General features: G+C 62.5%; 3 protein-coding genes and 1 long non-coding RNA gene across 4 annotated transcripts in view; 2 read left to right on the top strand and 2 right to left on the bottom strand.

Annotated features, from left to right (window-relative positions):
* Nucleotides 1-1,805, top strand: part of PRPF6 (pre-mRNA processing factor 6) — a 34,430-nt gene extending 32,625 nt beyond the window's left edge. The window contains exons 20-21 of the mRNA XM_043479447.1: nt 1,065-1,191; nt 1,582-1,805. Of these exons, the coding sequence (XP_043335382.1) occupies nt 1,065-1,191; nt 1,582-1,734 (280 nt within the window). The 3' untranslated portion in view covers nt 1,735-1,805. The remainder of the gene's footprint in view (nt 1-1,064; nt 1,192-1,581) is intronic.
* A 1,372-nt stretch (nt 1,806-3,177) lies between these two features.
* Nucleotides 3,178-6,357, top strand: C10H20orf204 (chromosome 10 C20orf204 homolog). Its single transcript, XM_043480566.1, has 5 exons — nt 3,178-3,276; nt 3,883-4,011; nt 5,319-5,612; nt 5,696-5,848; nt 5,967-6,357. The coding sequence occupies exons 1-5, from the start codon at nt 3,178-3,180 to the stop codon at nt 6,111-6,113; spliced, it is 822 nt and encodes a 273-aa protein (XP_043336501.1). The 3' UTR covers nt 6,114-6,357.
* Nucleotides 6,358-9,820: 3,463 nt separating this feature from the next.
* Nucleotides 9,821-11,135, bottom strand: LOC122447792. The gene is made up of 3 exons (XR_006271387.1): nt 10,709-11,135; nt 10,090-10,242; nt 9,821-9,953 (listed from the first exon to the last, which is right to left on the bottom strand). It is a non-coding gene; the product is annotated as an uncharacterized LOC122447792 (long non-coding RNA).
* A 2,174-nt stretch (nt 11,136-13,309) lies between these two features.
* Nucleotides 13,310-15,222, bottom strand: SOX18 (SRY-box transcription factor 18). The gene is made up of 2 exons (XM_043480068.1): nt 14,740-15,222; nt 13,310-14,557 (listed from the first exon to the last, which is right to left on the bottom strand). Exons 1-2 carry the CDS (start codon nt 15,095-15,097, stop codon nt 13,749-13,751), a joined length of 1,167 nt encoding a protein of 388 aa, XP_043336003.1. The 5' UTR covers nt 15,098-15,222; the 3' UTR covers nt 13,310-13,748.
* Between the last annotated feature and the right edge of the window lie 301 nt (nt 15,223-15,523).

Here is a 15,523-nt window from a genome sequence, read left to right as displayed (position 1 = left end):
TCCTCAGTGCCCACCAGCACCTCATCCCCGGCTGCTGTGGGGCTGAGGGTGCTGCGTGTGGGGCTTCCCACGAACTTCTGAGGCCCCACCTGGGTCCCTGGGGCTCCTTCCCTCTCGCCTGTGCTTCCACCTCCTGCTCCACTCCGATAGGGCTGCCATAAAACCTCGTAAAAGGCTTTGTAAAGTAAACAGGTCCCTCCTTGCTGTTCCCAGGCTGGTGCTCTGTGTGCTGCTATCTGGGTTTGTGCTCTTTAAATCACAGTTTATCTGACACTGAGCAATTAAGAATACCACAAGGCTTAAAAAACAATCAAGCTATCAGAGCATGAAATTACTCCCTTTTGTAGCTGAGACCAGCCAAGGCAGCTGCCTGGAGGTGCCTAGTGCACGTCTGCTCTGGAACTTGACTGCGGAACTGGTGGAGTTGGCTGTCAGAGTGCCCATCATGCCCTCGCCGGCACGTGGGGAAGGCTCCCTGGACCCTGACTCGATTTCTGATGCTGTGGATCTTCTCCTGGGCCTAGTTTCAGGGGTCTGTGTCTGCTTTTAGACCAGGTTTTCAATGTGGGCTTCAGCTCCTTCTGGAGATGCCTGGTAGGACAGAATGTTCCAGAAGGTGAAAAGGAGGAGCAGGCAGAAACTTCACTTTCCCTAATCACAGCCTTGATAGAATTTTTTTGTCAGATCAGTTACTTTCATCTCCCTATGTTTTACTCAGAGGAAGAAATAATTTCTTGCTCTGTGGGTGGTTTTCTGAGAAATGCCTCAGGTGGACACTTGAAGGAAGGAGGATTTCAGGTAGTGACCTGGAGGGGTTTACGGGTGGCCAGGTCTCATCCCTTGGCACCCCAATGGAGCCTGAGCTCTCCAGGGAGAGGTCAAGACCAGAAGCCCCTGTGCCTGACTGTGCCACTGCAGTGGGTCACCAGGCTCGAGGTCTAGCCCACCACGGAGTAAACTGTGACCTGAGCAGGCCAGGGCTGCCCCCAGCGTGGCTCCCGCGGCCGTAGAGCACCACCAGCACTGACCTGTGGCCACTTGGTCCCCCTGCTGCTTCTTAATAGGCTGTTCTGGAGCGAGCGGAAGATCACCAAGGCCCGTGAGTGGTTCCACCGCACCGTGAAGATCGATTCGGATCTTGGGGATGCCTGGGCCTTCTTTTACAAGTTTGAGCTGCAGCACGGCACAGAGGTGAGGCGCCTGCTGCCCATGACCCCCACCCCACCAGTCCCAAACGAAGTGCTTGCGGCTGACACGGCTTCCATGGCTGCTTTCTGGCTGTAGCCTTGGAGTCTCTCAGCCTGAAATTTAGATGCTCGGGGGCATCTTTTAATGAGTTGGTTGTGATGGGGACCAGGGCCGGGGCAGAAACAGGGCTGGAGCTGGAGGCCTGAGGGTTGTCTTTGTGTCACAGCCGTCTTGTCCTACTGGACAGAGACTTCCCAGAGCCCAGCGCCCTTGGAGGTCCCCCCACCATGTGGAAGCTGGGTCCTCTTTGGGGGGCGGGGGCGGGCACTGGTGTGAGGCCTGGTAGAGTGTGGTGGGAGTGGGTTGGTTCAAGCACCTGCGGTCCCCACCCAGGAGCAGCGGGAGGAGGTGAGGAGGCGCTGCGAGAACGCCGAGCCCCGGCATGGGGAGCTGTGGTGCGCCACGTCCAAGGACATCGCCAACTGGCAGCGGAAGATCGGGGAAATCCTGGTGCTGGTGGCGGCGCGCATCAAGAACACCTTCTGAGTGTCCTGCGCAGGGGTGGGGGAGGGCGGGGGTGGTGGCCGTCCTGGTTGTTGATTAAAGGTTTTCTAGTAGTCGTGGGGTTCGTGGCAGCGGGTTTTCTCCAAATCCTACCCTCATGTGCTTTGACCGTCCCAGTCTGGCCCCCACACTGGATAGGGCTAGCTCTCCAGGCCTCACAAGAGCCTATGCCCCTCAGAGGAAGCGTCAGGAGAGCTGGGCAATTCTCCAAGGCTTTTTGGAGATGGAGGCAGGAACTTGTGTTCTGGGTAAAAGCTGTGTGTGGGAACAGTGAGGGCCCAGCTGGCCAGGTGACCCCAGTGCCCCCGCATGTGCAGGTCTTCTCCCGCCCCGGGGTGGTCTGTGCCTCCTGTCCCCCAGGCAGGCTGTGTGCGCCCCCAGGCGAGTGACTTTCCTGAGTCCTGTTGGGCCTGGCCCCTGAGGTTTTACCGCAGGACGGTGAAGAGGCCCTCGGCATGTGAGAGGGTTGCTCCCGTTGGCAGGGGAGTTCATTTTTGATAATTTGTAGTTAGTGATTTTTACCCTAAAGCTCTTGGACCCATTCTTTCTCTGGACGGAAAATGCACTGGTTACCTGGAGACTTGAATATGCTTCCACCATGTGAGGACAGGAGGTTTCTTTGGGGTCTGGACCCCTGGGTTTGTGTCCAGTTGGAAACTAGCCAGCTCTTTTGGAAGAGGGTATGTTGGCTGTGGGTGGAGGCATCTAGTCGGAGGTCAGGGGTGGTCCAGAGGCCGTGGGCTTGTGTCACTTGTAACGAGGGCAGCTGGCCATTGTTTCCACACATTCTTGTAAGAAGTGATCCCAGCGGGGCTTCTTTGCCTCTTATTGGAGTTAGTCACTGACCTGTGACTGCCGAGGGTGGGGGGCACGCCCTCCTTGTGAGCACCTAGGGCGTGGGCGTCTGCTTGTAGAGGACAGACCTTGCTGGGTCCAGCCCCGGGGCAGGATCAGACTGTCCCTGCCTGTGGTCAGGAAGTGCTGGTGCCTCAGGGTGGTCTGAGACTGGAAATCCTTCCTGTCCTCCGTGAGGCCAGGCTGGACAGCCATGAGGAGGTTCCTGGGTGTCTTCACTGAGCCTCTGGAGTTTCCTTTGGTCATTTTTGGAGGAAGTGGGAGGGGTCCTGCCTGTTGTCCTTCTAAGAGCTTGAAAGCCAGCCTGTCCCTCCACAGATGTGGAAACTGAGGCCCATGCTGCGGCCACAGGCAGCTGGAGCTCTCAGTTGGGTGTGGCTTCTCCTGGACACTTCCTCTGACTTTGGGTCAGGTGAGACCTCCTGCAGGGCTGGAGGGTTCCAGAGCATCTGATAGCATGTGCAAATGTCTTTCTCATTTGCCTGGGGGTCGTTTTCTCAGTGCCTTGGGGTGGTGGTGAAACTGCTTTTCTCCCTGGGGAAAACACATCTTAGCTTTTCTTCCACTGACATGTTTCAGTTCCAGCTCAAGGCTGAGTTCCTCGGCTCCTGTTATTCTGAAGCACTGCTGGGGGCAGGGCAGGATGGTGCCCACACGCTGCCCAGCAGGGTGCTGTGGTCCAGCTCCCTGCAAGGTGGTTTGGGCGAGTGGCCATGAGCTTCCCCAGCGAAAGACCCCCTTGACCCAGGAGGGGTGAGCAGCAGGAGGCAACTCTTGGCTGAGTGAGGTGCTGGGAAGTCCCCTTCCCGGGACCTGCTGGGGCAGGACCCCCGGACGTCAGGGTGGAGGAGCTGGGGGCTGGGCGGGTGAAGTTCTGCTCACCTGGTCCTGCCGGCGTTCAGGTTCCTGGAAGAGACAGCACCTGCTGACCACCAAGGAAGGTCCTGGAGGAGGGTGCTGGCAGGCCCCTGCCTCTCCTGGCTCCCCTTCCCTACCAGCTGGGCCCCACCCTGCTCCCTGCCCACCTAGCACCCTACCCCTGCCTTGGCGGAGGAGATCTCCCCGGTCGATGGCTTAATCGGAGATCCACTGGATGGGAAGACAGCCCTCTAGGGCTGGGCTTCAGGGTCAGGTTAATTGAAGAAGTGATTGGATAGGGGGTGGGGAGAGGGAGGGGGAAGGCTGGGATCCTGGGCCTCCCTCCTGCTCCCTCCCTCCTCTGCTCGGAGGAGCCAACTTCAAAAGCCTTGTCCGCCTGCCTCCGCCTGCGTCCAGGGGAGCTCTGTTGGCCGGGCTCGGAACTGGACCTGGAGTGGCAGCCGCACTCCCCACCTGAGGACCCCAGGATCATGTCCGAGGCCCCCTGGCGGGAGTGAGGGAGGGCCTGATCCTGAGAGGCCCATGGTGAGCAGCTGTGGGCCGCCGGGGTGGGAGCTGTCTTGGGCTGCCGTCCCTCAGTGCCCCCACCGGGAAATCCCCCTTGGTTCCCGTCACCGCCGCCTGGCCTCGGTGCTCCTGCCTGTCCTTCCTGGCAGCTACAGAGAGGGAGGGGGAGTTGCCCTCCTAGTGCCGGGGCCACCCTGTCCTTGGGGGCTGAACTGGCCTCAGCCTCGGGCCCTGCTCAAGGGCCAAAAGGCCTTCCCGAGACCCCCTGGGCAACCAACCTACCCTACTTGGACATCCCTCCAGCACCAGTGGCTCTTGTTCTCACTATGATCTCTGACCCTCAACAGGCAGAGGGGCGACTCTGAGTTGGCCATTATGTGAAGCTTGTCTGGGGAGGGGCTAGTTTTGGAGAAGGGGCCACAGCTAATAATTGCATGTGCTCCCTCAGCCAGCGCTGCCTGGTGCCTCAGGCAGAGCTCCTGTGGACTCCAGCTCCAGCCCTGTGTGGTCAGGTTCTCCCACCAGGCTGGGAAGCAGAATCAAGTTCTGTGTCTGAGTCCCAAGGCTCGCTGGGTTCGCATGATTAATTTCCAGCCGCTGTGTGACTCCAGCCTGAGGGCTGGGAGCCTTTCGACAGGCAGCTTTCTCTCTGATGTTTGGGCTTCTGGGGGTGGGGGGTGGTGGTGGCTTCTTATCCATGAGAGCCAGTTCCCTGTTCTAGGGGAGGGGAGGTCTGGTGGGGTGGAACATGTTCCCCTTCCTCCCTTCGAATCGGGCTTTCCCCAAGCCTTCCCCTTCGGAAGGGGTGTGGCCTTGAACTCTGAGCCCTCACCCCTGTCCTGGTTGGGCTGGGGGTGCAGAGGGACCCCAGCTCCCATGGTTCTCAGAGCTGGTAGCAAGCCATTGATGGGGGGGAGCTGCCCAGCGATAGAGGGGGGCAGATTCTGCCTTCTCCTGTGGGGCACCTGGAGGTGAGCAGAGTGCTAGGGGTCGGGTGCCCAGCAGAGGAGAGCCCAGCTCTGATGGGCATGGGTCAGGGCATGGCTAGGAGCAAGGCTATATGAAGGGTATTTGTTGGTGTACCCAGACCTAGCTCAGCCCTGCCCTCCAGTCTTGGCACTTGGGCATGCAGAGCAGGGCTGCGGGTGCTAATGCTTATCTTTCCCCAAACCTGCCAGAGCAGTGGTGCCTAGAACATTTGTTGAGGAGCATGGCAAGATCTCTGTTTATACCAGCTCAGGGAGTCCGTGTGTGTGGGTGGGTGATGGGGGGAAGCACATTACCCGAAGCGCTGCAGGAGGGTCGGCGGGTCGGCCCCTCCCTAGAGCCGGTATCCCTTACAGGGGCCTCCCAAGCCCGCGCTCTGGGCGCTCCTGCTGGTGGTGTTGGGGGCCGCTCCGGGCCGGGCCGGGATCGGCGCCTGCAGCGTCCCCGACGTGCTTCACCACTACCGCGCGGTCATCTTCGAGGACCTGCAGGCCGCGGTGAGGTGGACCAGGCCAAGGGTCGAAGGGGCTGGACCGGGCTCCAGACACCTCCATTTCATTCAGAAAAACCTGACTGGAGACGCGGTCTCCCGACGGCGGGGCCGGGTGGGAGTCTCATGTGGCGCCCAGAAGGTATGGAGACACTCCCACCCAAGCCCTCCAGCCCCCTCCCCACCGGGCTCCTCCCCCAGTCCCTCGTCTCCTCCCCTCCCCAGGAGCACAGTATCCTACTGTCCATCGTGGCCCTGGGTCGGACCCTACGTGGGGCGGTGGCTGGGGGCCGCCGCGGGGCTCTGGAGAAGGCGGCGTGGACTGTGGCGGTGCGCACTGAGGCGGTGATGCGACGCCACTGCCGGAAGCTGCGCCAGGTGCGCGTCCCCGCCCGCTCCCACGGCCGCGGCCTCCCTTCCCAGGGACCCGACAGGAGCTAGGGGGGAGGGGAGGGTGGGGACCGTGCCCACGCCCTGACCGACGCGTCCCTGACAGCGGAGCTGGCGGCCGGAGACGCGCCCTTCTCGGCGTCCAGGCGGTCGGAGGAGGCTCCTGCTGCGCGCCCTGGACGCCGTCGCCACCTGCTGGGAGAAGCTGTTCGCGCTGCGCGCCGCAGCCACCGACGGCTCCTGGGGCTCCTAGCACCCCGAGCGTGCGGGGCTGGGAAAGAGCCCCTCCTTTACCGCGGCCTGCACTCTTCCCAGGGCCTGGGATTGGAGGCAGTGCCCGCCTGGCGAGCTGGTCCTGGAAGGGGCCCGCCCTCTGCTCCGAGCGAGGCCCCAATAAACTGAGCTGGTGCTGCGGCCCGGTTCTACCTCTCTTCACCTGCCAACAGTGGGGCCCGGCCGCCCCGTCCGCGTCTTGGTGGGGAGGGGACGCTGAGACCACCGACACTCACGGAGCAAGGCAGAGCCGTGGGGTGGTGCTCCCAGGCTCGACCACCAGGGGGCGCCACGGGATGGGACTCCCCTTCAGTTGGCGCTGCATGCTGCGGGGTTGGGGGCGGGGGGGGGGAGATGGGGGGGTGGGGGTGGGAGACTCCTGCTGGCCCTAAAATGTAGCAGCGTATCCGTCCTGCTCCACTCTGGGATGGGGGAAGGGTGGAAATGGAGGGGAGGGGAAGGCTGAGCTTTGTGAATTCGGAGCAAAACAACCGGATAAAGGAAACGGGCCTGAAGGGAAGCGAGCTGTGGCCCTGGCTGCAAGCTGGACCAGGCCATTTCCTGCGGCCTGGGAAGTGTGGCAGCAGCCCCTCTGTGGGACTGCACAGGCCAGCCAGGGACCCACCGTCTTGCGCTCTGGGACCCTATGCTTGCCTGGATGGGTGGGGGTCCGAGCTCTAGGGCTGGAGGTCTGTGGCCCCTCCCAGATCACAGCCTATGGAGGAGCGGGGAACAGGGCAGGCAGAGCACCTGACCAAGGCAGATGCTTGGCAGGCACACCTGTCGTCAGGTGGACAGACCCAGTAGGTACTGGAGCAGCCCTGCCCCGGGGCACCCTGACAGAACAGAGGCAAGCAGGAGAGCTACAGACAGGTCTTGGTGCCATCAGCAGGGCACAGCTGCCCCTGATTGCCCCCAGTGTGTGGATGTAAGCACGCTCAGTCTGAGCAGAGCAGCAACAACTACTGTCCATGGTTCATAAGTAGGAAACTGAAGCAATAGGAGGTTTCAGCACTTGCCCCAAATCTCAGCCAGGAAGTGTGAGAGCTGGGATGAGAGCCAGGTCCCATGCAGAGGGGCACCCATGTGTGGGGACTTATTCCTTCACCTAACAGCTACCAGGCCATGAGAGCATGCTCTGGGTGTGAGGGGGGCCTGTGCAGGGGGCCTGTGCAGTTAAGGTGAGGCTGAAGGAGAGGCTTGGATGTGAATGGGGTGAGGAGAGGTCCAGGCAACCCCAGAGTGCTGACCCGAGTCCCTGGGTGAGTCCTCATCTTGAAGTTGAAGAATGCTGATGGAGCAGCAGCTGAGGGGAGCAGTCACATGGCTGGCTCCTGCTATGTAAGCCTGGGGCTGTGGCCAGGTATCTGGGTAGGAGGGGAAAGGCCCACTGTGGTTGGAGCACAATGCATGGGGGAACCAAGTCAGGTCTGGAGAAGGTCAGTAAGAGAGTCCGAGAGTCTGGGTGCAGGGACAGGAAGGGGACAGGCCCTTCACGGAGGGTCCCCCCGCCCCCGTGCCCATGCTTCCTCAAGGGCACCTGGCTCTCTGCCCCAGCCCCAGGGCCTGTGGGGAGAGCACTCTTCCTAACACCACTTTGGTGTGGCCTCCTGGCAGTCATGGCTACTGCCATGGTGGGTGGGCAATGGGCAGCCCTTCCGTCCACCCATGCCTGAGGCAGGTTCCAGCAAACCCATTTCAGGGGAGCTTGGAGGAGGGGTAGAGGCCTCAGTTACAGGGCCACAATCTCCGTCTGGGTCCTGGGCCATAACCACAGGGACAGACAATGTTCCTGCAGCCGGAACCTGTGGTTTCTCCCTGGGGGCTCCTGTCAAGAGTTGCCCAGGTAGTGAGGGACCAGCAGAGAGAGAAAGAAACTCAATGGTGAGGTCAGGGCCATGGGTCATGGGGCCACCAAGGGCAGAGTATAGGTGGTTTGTGCAGTGGATAGGCCCCACCTTTCATGGACGCGAGGCATCTGCCCGGCCCCAGTGCCCTGCCTTCCCTGCCAAGGCCCCAGACATGTGGCCTGAGCCTAGTTCTTGCACTATTTCTGGAGCACACACCTGGTGGGGTTGGGGCCTGCACCCTGTGGCGCCTTGCCCTATATGCAAGCCTTTTCAGCAGCTTCCACCGGGGTGGAGGCTGGGGCCCAGAGGGAGGGGCTGTGCAGGGTGGCAGATGGGGCTGCAGGGCACTGGCCAGGGAGCTAGACCCCCCATGCACAGTGCTGCAAGGAGGGCCCAGGCAGGCTTTGAAGGGTAGGCCGAGTCCCACGGCCTCCCCAGACTGGGAGCCTTTGAAAGAACATCTGGAACACGGACGACAGGCAAACTAGTCTCTGAATTCAGAAAACCAAGAAGTTAATCCCAACTGTGCCACTTGTGTGTTCCCCTGCTCCGCCCACGGGCCCCACTCTCTCCCTACCTCCCAACTCTGCCCCTTCCCAGGCTCCCAGCAGACCATAGTGCTGGGGTCAGTGCCAACCCAGAGCACTGGCTCTTCTGAGAACCGCAGAGTGCTTTGCCCTGCCCGAGGCCCGTTCATGGGCCCCAACAGCACCTCCCCCATGTCCCCTCCCCAACTGGCCACCACCCCAGCCCAGCTGAGCACCAGGAGGTGGTGGGAGAGACAAGTGCCTGCCATGCCAGACTCTGAACAGAGGCACCTCCCATGTTTGCGGAGCCAGGACTCAGGCAGGACGTGAGTCGGTCAGACCCTGCATCTGGCGCTGGGGGCTACCAGAGCCAGGGAGGAAACACCTGCAGCAGACCTGAGGGCCCTCGGCCCTTGCCTATGAGCCCGAGTGTGGGGTCCTCGCCTGCAGGGGTGCACGGAGGGCTGCTGCAGCCATGGTTGATGCGGAAACACAGGAGGCTCCCACTCCAGGAAGCAAAGCATATACTCATAGGGGGAGGAGTGCCAGGTGTTGGCGCCCATTGTCCCTGCCAGTGGCCTGCGGGACCCTGGGGGGGGGGGGGCGCCCAGGGACAGTCCCTATCCTGCCCCCTCTCCAGGAAAAGACCTAGCTCTGTAAACAGAAACAAACAACCATCCCCCCATCTCCAAGTTAAAGCCCGGAAGAACCTGCAGAGAGCGCACACCTGCTGGGCGAAACGAGTCCTTGTTTGGGGGGAAATGGGGAGGCCTAGGGGCGGAGGGCACTATGCGCTGAGGGGGAGGTGGGGCGCCCTGCGGTTGGACGCTGGCCCCCTGGGTTACCCACCGGGCTGGAGAGGCACAGCCTGGCTCAGTTAAGTCCTGTCGTCTCTCTCCATGGCCCGGTTATGACAATTGTGGCTGGGAGGTGAGGCAGCCAGGGCCCCCGCCAGGTGAGCAGGCCTCTCCTCCGGCTGCCCCCGCGCCCCCTGCCCGGCCTCCGCGGGGCGTGAGGCCAGGGGTCCGGCTGTGGTCCGAGATAAGCGCCGCACCCGTCGCCGCTTCCTGCGCTTCCTCCCAGTGCCGCCGCCGCGGGCCCCTTCCTGTTTTCTCGCGCGGGCGGGCAGGGGCGTGGGAGACGGGGCGGGGTCGTGGGGATGGGCGGGGTCGTGGGGCTAGGGGAGTTGTGTGGGGGAGGGGCGGGGTTGTGAGGCAAGGGGTGGAGTCATGGGGGGGACAGGGCGGGGTCGTGGGGGAGGGGACAGGGGAAGGGAGGGGTCCTAGGGGATGGGGCGGGGTTGTACTGGCCGGAGCTGGACGGGGGCGGCGATGGGGTCTTGGGAGATAAGGCAGAGGGTGGGGAAACTTGCTGGGCTTCCCTGGGAGGCTGGGTGCTTGTGCAGAGGTAGAGGGGGTGGGAGGAAGCAGAGTGGGCTGTGCTCTGAAACACAAAAGAGGAGGAACATCAGTGTTCCCATCCCTCCTCCTCCCCAGTCCTGCACCAGGAACCCCCCCACACTTGGACCAAACCCTCTGTGGACTGGACTGGAGCCTGCTCCTTAGGGCCCATCCCCAACCTGGGGCAGCAGCGGCGGTGGGCGGGCGGGTAGAGGACCAAGTCTTGGTTTGAGGACCTGTTGGGATGAGAGGTCAGCTGCTCCGGATCCCCTCCTTTGGGGATACCTGCTCCAGCGTAGTGGGCTTCCCTGGTGGCTCAGACGGTAAACAATCTGCAATTTAAGATACTTAATCTGCTTGTTCAGACTTGGTCATTAGAGATACACATTTATGTTACTTTACTGAAAACACCTTGTGGTAAAGAATCTGCCTGCCATTGCAGGAGACCACGGTTCCACCTCTGGGTCAGCAAGATCCCCCTGGAGGAGGACATGGCAACCCACTCCAGTATTCTTGCCTGGGAAGTCCCATGGACAGAGAAACCTGGAAGGCTACAGTCCATGAGGTCACAAAAGAGCTGGACAGGACTTAGCAACTAAACAACAACAAGGTGTTGTAGGCTGTCAACTGAGTGACTGGGCTGTCTAGGGTGTTTGTCCATCAAGTGGAGAGTTAAGTCCCTCTTCACCTGCCCAGCCTAGCCTTGTTGGGAGTGATGCTGGCGTGGTGTGTGGCTGGTTACTGAGGTTGTGGAGGTGGTGATGACCATGTCTACTGGGGAGAGGGGGTGCACCGTACCTGCTCTCAGGCATATCACCTCCTCCTCCGGGCAGCTTGGGGGGAGGGTTCCACATCTCGACTTAGGTCACCCCAGTGCTAGGCTGGGTCCTGGGCATGAGAGCTGTGACTTAGCCAGGCCAGGCTGCTAGAACTTCCCGCCAGGAGCTAGGTCGCCTGGGTCTGTTCCTGGCGGGCCTGACTCAGCGGGAGCTGGGGGTGGGGACTTCCCTTCTTCTGACCCTGGGGGAAGCAGGTGGGTGGGGCCAAGAGGGGGAGGGGTGGGAAGCCTGATCCAAGGCTGGAACCACCCAGGCCCTGAGGCTGTGGTCCTGCCTAGGAGGCCTGGGTCTCTAGGCCCTAGGAGGCAGGTCTGCCCTGGGTCTTGTGTGGTGCTCACTTGACTGCTTTCTGAAAACAGCTGCCATCTGTGTGTGTGTATGTGTGTGTGTGTGTGTGTGTGTGTGTGTGTGTTTTCGAAGTCCTGATTCTGCTCCTGAATTCCCCCAGCCCCTGACTCCAAGGACTTGGCCCAAATTGAGAACCTGCCCCTCCTACCCTGGCAGTGGGGGAGGGGCTTCTGGGGGGCATGCTGCTTGGCTGCTCCCACTTGGGCACCCTGGGGCCCCCATCCCCACCCCTACCCCAAGGGTGAGGTGAGGAGAATGCTAGAAAACTGCTCCCTGTACAGAAGAGACAGTCAGCCTCTCTGCGTGTCCATGGGTGTCTCTGGGATGGGGGCACAGGTGAGGAGATGCCTGTGCCCAGGCAGGGGTCTCTCCGCAGTAGGAGAAGCTGGGATGGCACTCCCTTCGCCCTGTCCTGGCCAGGGAGTGGGGTGAAGATATGGGAGGGTCTGCCCTGGGGGCGGGGCAGGGGGCAGAAGCTACTGGACTCTGGCTACTATGGGTATGCCTCCTACAGAGACTGTCCCCACGGTGGGGGGCACACCTTGGCCCAGCTGACCCAGGGCTCCAGTGGATGGGTCACCTGTCCCCCAGGCCCACCCAAAGTGGGAGTCGGAGGCCATGGGAGCTGCGTGTGCACACTAACGGGTGACATGACCTTTGTGCCTGAGCCCGGGACTTGGCATTGGTGTCTCAGAGCTCCCCCTCCTCCCCCACCCCTAGCCATGATGAATGCAGCTGGACTGGACCACCCGTGTCCTTTTGGGCCTCATTCCCTGCTTTCTTCCTGTGTATCAGCGCTGTCCTTGGTGTCCTGGAGGCCATTTCTGTCTGTGCCTTGACCTGCCCAGGGCTCCTCTCTCTACGTCCACATCCATCTCCTCAGCTTGTCTTTCTCTGTCCCTTTGTTTTGGAGGTCTCTGGGCCCTGCTTACAATGTGGTGGGGATGGGGGTGAAGGGGGCCCAGGTATTGCTGCCCCATTCCACTCTCTGAGGTGTGAGACTCAGGCCAGTTTTGTTTTTTTTCATGCCAGTTTAGAGAGGTGATTCCTTGGAGGCAGGACACCAATAAGAACAGCCCACTGCCTGTTCACCCCTTCAGACACACTCAGGCAGTGGACCCCCGTGCACCGACACCCAAGCTGACAGGGAGATACACATGCATGCAGAGTCTCAGACACTGTGTCACACACATAGTCATCATGGAGGGTCACGTTGAATCACATGGACACACTGTCACAGCATCACTGCCATGCTCAGAGCATGTGCAAACTTGCTCACATGTAGTCAGATTCAGACTTATGGCAGCCACAGAGCAGCCCACATCATCACAAGATGCCCATGTCCCAGGGTGCACGTACCATGTCAGGGTTGTCAGAGATCAGCCCCATATGCTACTGGGGGAGGACAGGCCAGGGGACACATGACCCCTCTTCTTGGAAGACCTCTGTGGCCCTGAGAAGAGTGTGGGTGTGCGGAGAACTGGTGTTGGGACCCTGTCCCAGGAAAGAATCCCCCAAGCTGATTGTTGCAAACTTTCCCTGAACTCATGGGCTCCCCAGTGCTGGGGGGACCGAGGAGGCTGTATGGAAAGAGGGCATCCGGTCCTGCGGGGATGGGGCACAGGGCTAGAGTGATGGATTCCAACGTGGGAAGCTTGAGATGGGAAGCCTGAGCCCCCTGCTCTGGTCATTGGCCATGTGTCACTGGAGAGCCTGCACAGGTCACCCTGGGGAGCAGCAGGGATTGGTCATGGTGCTACCCTCTCTTGGGACACTGGGTTGAGTGAGAATGATGGACTGGGGTCCCAGGATGTCAGGTCTGCAGACCAGCGTCAACCCCATCAGCCTCCTTCAGAAAGAGGTGCTGTCTTGGGCAGTCACTGGGCTTGAAGAAAGTTTTAAGGATGAGATGAGGATGATGAAACCTGGGTGAGAGTGTGGGGGGATTTCTGACCCCTAATAGGCTTGAGTTAAAATAGAGAGTGGCAGGGAACGGGGGCTGGGAGGGTGAGGAGTGCCCTCACCTCTTGCCTCCCACCAGCTGCCTGGGGTAGTGTCCTGGAGGAATGGAGAATTGCCTGCTGTGGGCCCAGCTGGGAGTCAGGCTCTCAGGGGATTTGGAGGGAGGCGCACATCCAGAGCTCTAGAGGGAGCTGCTCCTCCCCACCCCCAAAACCCCCCATCCGCCCGGCAACAACCACAGACACTAGAGTTTGGAGGAAAGGTGAGGTGCTTTATTGTGGCCTCGCCTGGTCCAGGGGGACCCAGCTCCTGGCTCCTCCTTTACAGCAAACAAATGTTATTTAAAAAGCCCTTGCTACATTGGTGCTTTGCATCACTGAAACCCCTTGGGAGAAAAAGTTTAATTAAAACTTAAATATACTGTTTTATGAATATAAAAAAGGCAAAGTAAAAAACACAGCCTAGTTCTAGAAAATACACTGCAAGAAAAGGATTAAGCTTAGCCCCGGCAGGGTCAGCCCACACGTCCTAGGCCTGGGTTTCCCGGCCAAGCCCCAGTACGTGGTGACCCTCCCGTCGGGGTTCCCTCGACCTGGCCAAGGCCCAGCGTCGCGGGTTCCTGCGGGTCTGTGACGAGTAGCGGCAACTCCACCTCTGAGAGAGAGGCATCGCACAATGCCCCGGGCGACCTATCCAGAGATGCAGGCGCTGTAGTAGACAGCAGAGCTGGCATCGGACAGCGCGGCGATCAAGCTGCTCTCCTCGGGGCAGGACATGGCGCGTGGGGCCAGCTTGGCCAGCGCCACGTGGTACGGGAGCCCGGCGGCGTCGGGGCGAGTCCGGCTGCAGTTGAGGTACTGGTCGAACTCGGTCAGGTCCACGTCGGCCCAGAGGTCGGCGGCGGGTCCCAGCGGCTCGGCGTTCTCCAGGGGCGGGGCTTCGGGCGGTGGCGACAGAGGGCCGGGGTAGGGGCCCGGGCCGGGCGCGGGGGCGCCGTAGTAGAGGCCGCAAAGCGGCGCGGCGGGGCCGGGCGCGGTCCTAAGCGCCTCGGCCGGGGGCGCCCCGAAGCAGCCGCCTGGGTTCCTGGGCAGCTCGGCTGGGCCGTAGGGCGCACGGAAGGCCCGCAGAGAGCAGTCCTCCGGCGCCGCGGGCGGAGGGAAGAAGGCGGCCTCGCCGGGTTCCAGGCCGTCCAGCGGCGAGCGCTCGGGTGTGGGCAGCCCCAGACCGTCGAACTCGGCGCCCAACGGCGGCAGCTCGCGGAAGACCCGGGCCGGGCCCGTAGCCGCGGGAAAGGGCTCGGGAGGCGGCGGCGGCGGCGGTGGCGCCAAGCCTGGGAGGAGGAGGCCGGGCTCCAGCCGCCGGGCCTTGCGCGCCTGCTTTTTGCGGCGCGGCCGGTACTTGTAGTTGGGGTGGTCTCGCAGGTGCTGCACGCGCAGCCGCTCCGCCTCCTCCACGAAGGGCCGCTTCTCCGCCGGGCTCAGCTCCTTCCACGCCTTGCCTGCGGGCCGCGGGCGCGGGTCAGCTGGGTGCCGTCGGGAGAGCTGGCAGGCTGACAGCCGATCCCAGCACGCGCCCCTGCGTGAGGCCTCCCGGGACCTGGGCCGACCCCCCGCCTCCGCCATCCCCAGCTCCTGCCCAACCCCCAGCCCCAGCTCCCGCCCCTGCCTCGCGGCCACTCACCTAGCATCTTGCTTAGCACCGCGTTGTGCAGGTCTGGGTTCTGCTGCGCCAGCCGCTTGCGCTCGTCCTTCGCCCACACCATGAAGGCATTCATGGGCCGCCGGATGCGCGACTCGTCGGTCCCCTGGCGCTCCCCACGGCCGGCCGGGCTGAGACCATAGCGCCCCGGCTCGGGGCTGCGAGGCGGGCTGCGCGGCGGGCTAGGCGGCGAGGCAGGCGCGGCGGGCGCGGTGGGGACGGCGGGGACGGCGGGGAGGCCGCGCGGCTCAGCGGCGGCCCCGGGGCCCGGGGCCCATGCACAGTCGCGGCGGGCGGGCGGATCGTCCTGTGCGCGGTAGCCGAGCGGCGATCTCTGCATTCCAGCTGGGCGCGGCCTGGGCGGAACGGAGCGCGGGAGCGCGGAGGGTGGGCGGCGGGCACGTCGGGGTCGGACGCGCTGGGCGGGCGGGCGGCGGTGGGGACGGCAGTGGCCTCTCGCCGGGTGGGCGCCCAGATATAGCAGCGCGGGGGCCAATGGGCGGCGTGGCGGACAGGGCGGGCCTGGGCGGGCCGGGGCCGCCCCCCTCCTCCCGGGGGCTCCCTTTCTTCTCCGCGGGGCGAGATTCTGCCGTGGCCTCCTCGAAGTGGGGCCCCCCGCACCCCCTCTGAAAGAGAGACCCCCTCTGAATGGGAGAGAGCGGCTGATGTGGCCCGAAGCTTGGCAGGGGGCGGCCTTGTGGGGGCTGTCAGACTTTAAGAATCAGACCCCCGGGCAGGAACTGGAGGCGGGGGCGGCTGCCTTCCC

The sequence above is a fragment of the Cervus canadensis genome, chromosome 10 (assembly GCF_019320065.1).
Source record: "Cervus canadensis isolate Bull #8, Minnesota chromosome 10, ASM1932006v1, whole genome shotgun sequence".
In the NCBI taxonomy this organism is placed as follows: Eukaryota; Metazoa; Chordata; class Mammalia; order Artiodactyla; family Cervidae; genus Cervus; species Cervus canadensis.
This window is presented reverse-complemented; position numbering and strand designations above follow the sequence as displayed.

Excerpts from the sequence above, each read along its gene's own strand:
- SOX18 (XM_043480068.1), bottom strand. The coding sequence starts at position 15,097 with ATGCAGAGATCGCCGCTCGGCTACCGCGCACAGGACGATCCGCCCGCC. Across the intron at positions 14,558-14,739 it reads GGTGCTAAGCAAGATGCTAG|GCAAGGCGTGGAAGGAGCTG; the intron begins GTGAGTGGCCGC and ends CGCGGCCCGCAG.
- C10H20orf204 (XM_043480566.1), top strand. The coding sequence starts at position 3,178 with ATGTTTCAGTTCCAGCTCAAGGCTGAGTTCCTCGGCTCCTGTTATTCT. Across the intron at positions 5,613-5,695 it reads TCTCATGTGGCGCCCAGAAG|GAGCACAGTATCCTACTGTC; the intron begins GTATGGAGACAC and ends TCCCCTCCCCAG. Across the intron at positions 5,849-5,966 it reads ACTGCCGGAAGCTGCGCCAG|CGGAGCTGGCGGCCGGAGAC; the intron begins GTGCGCGTCCCC and ends CGTCCCTGACAG.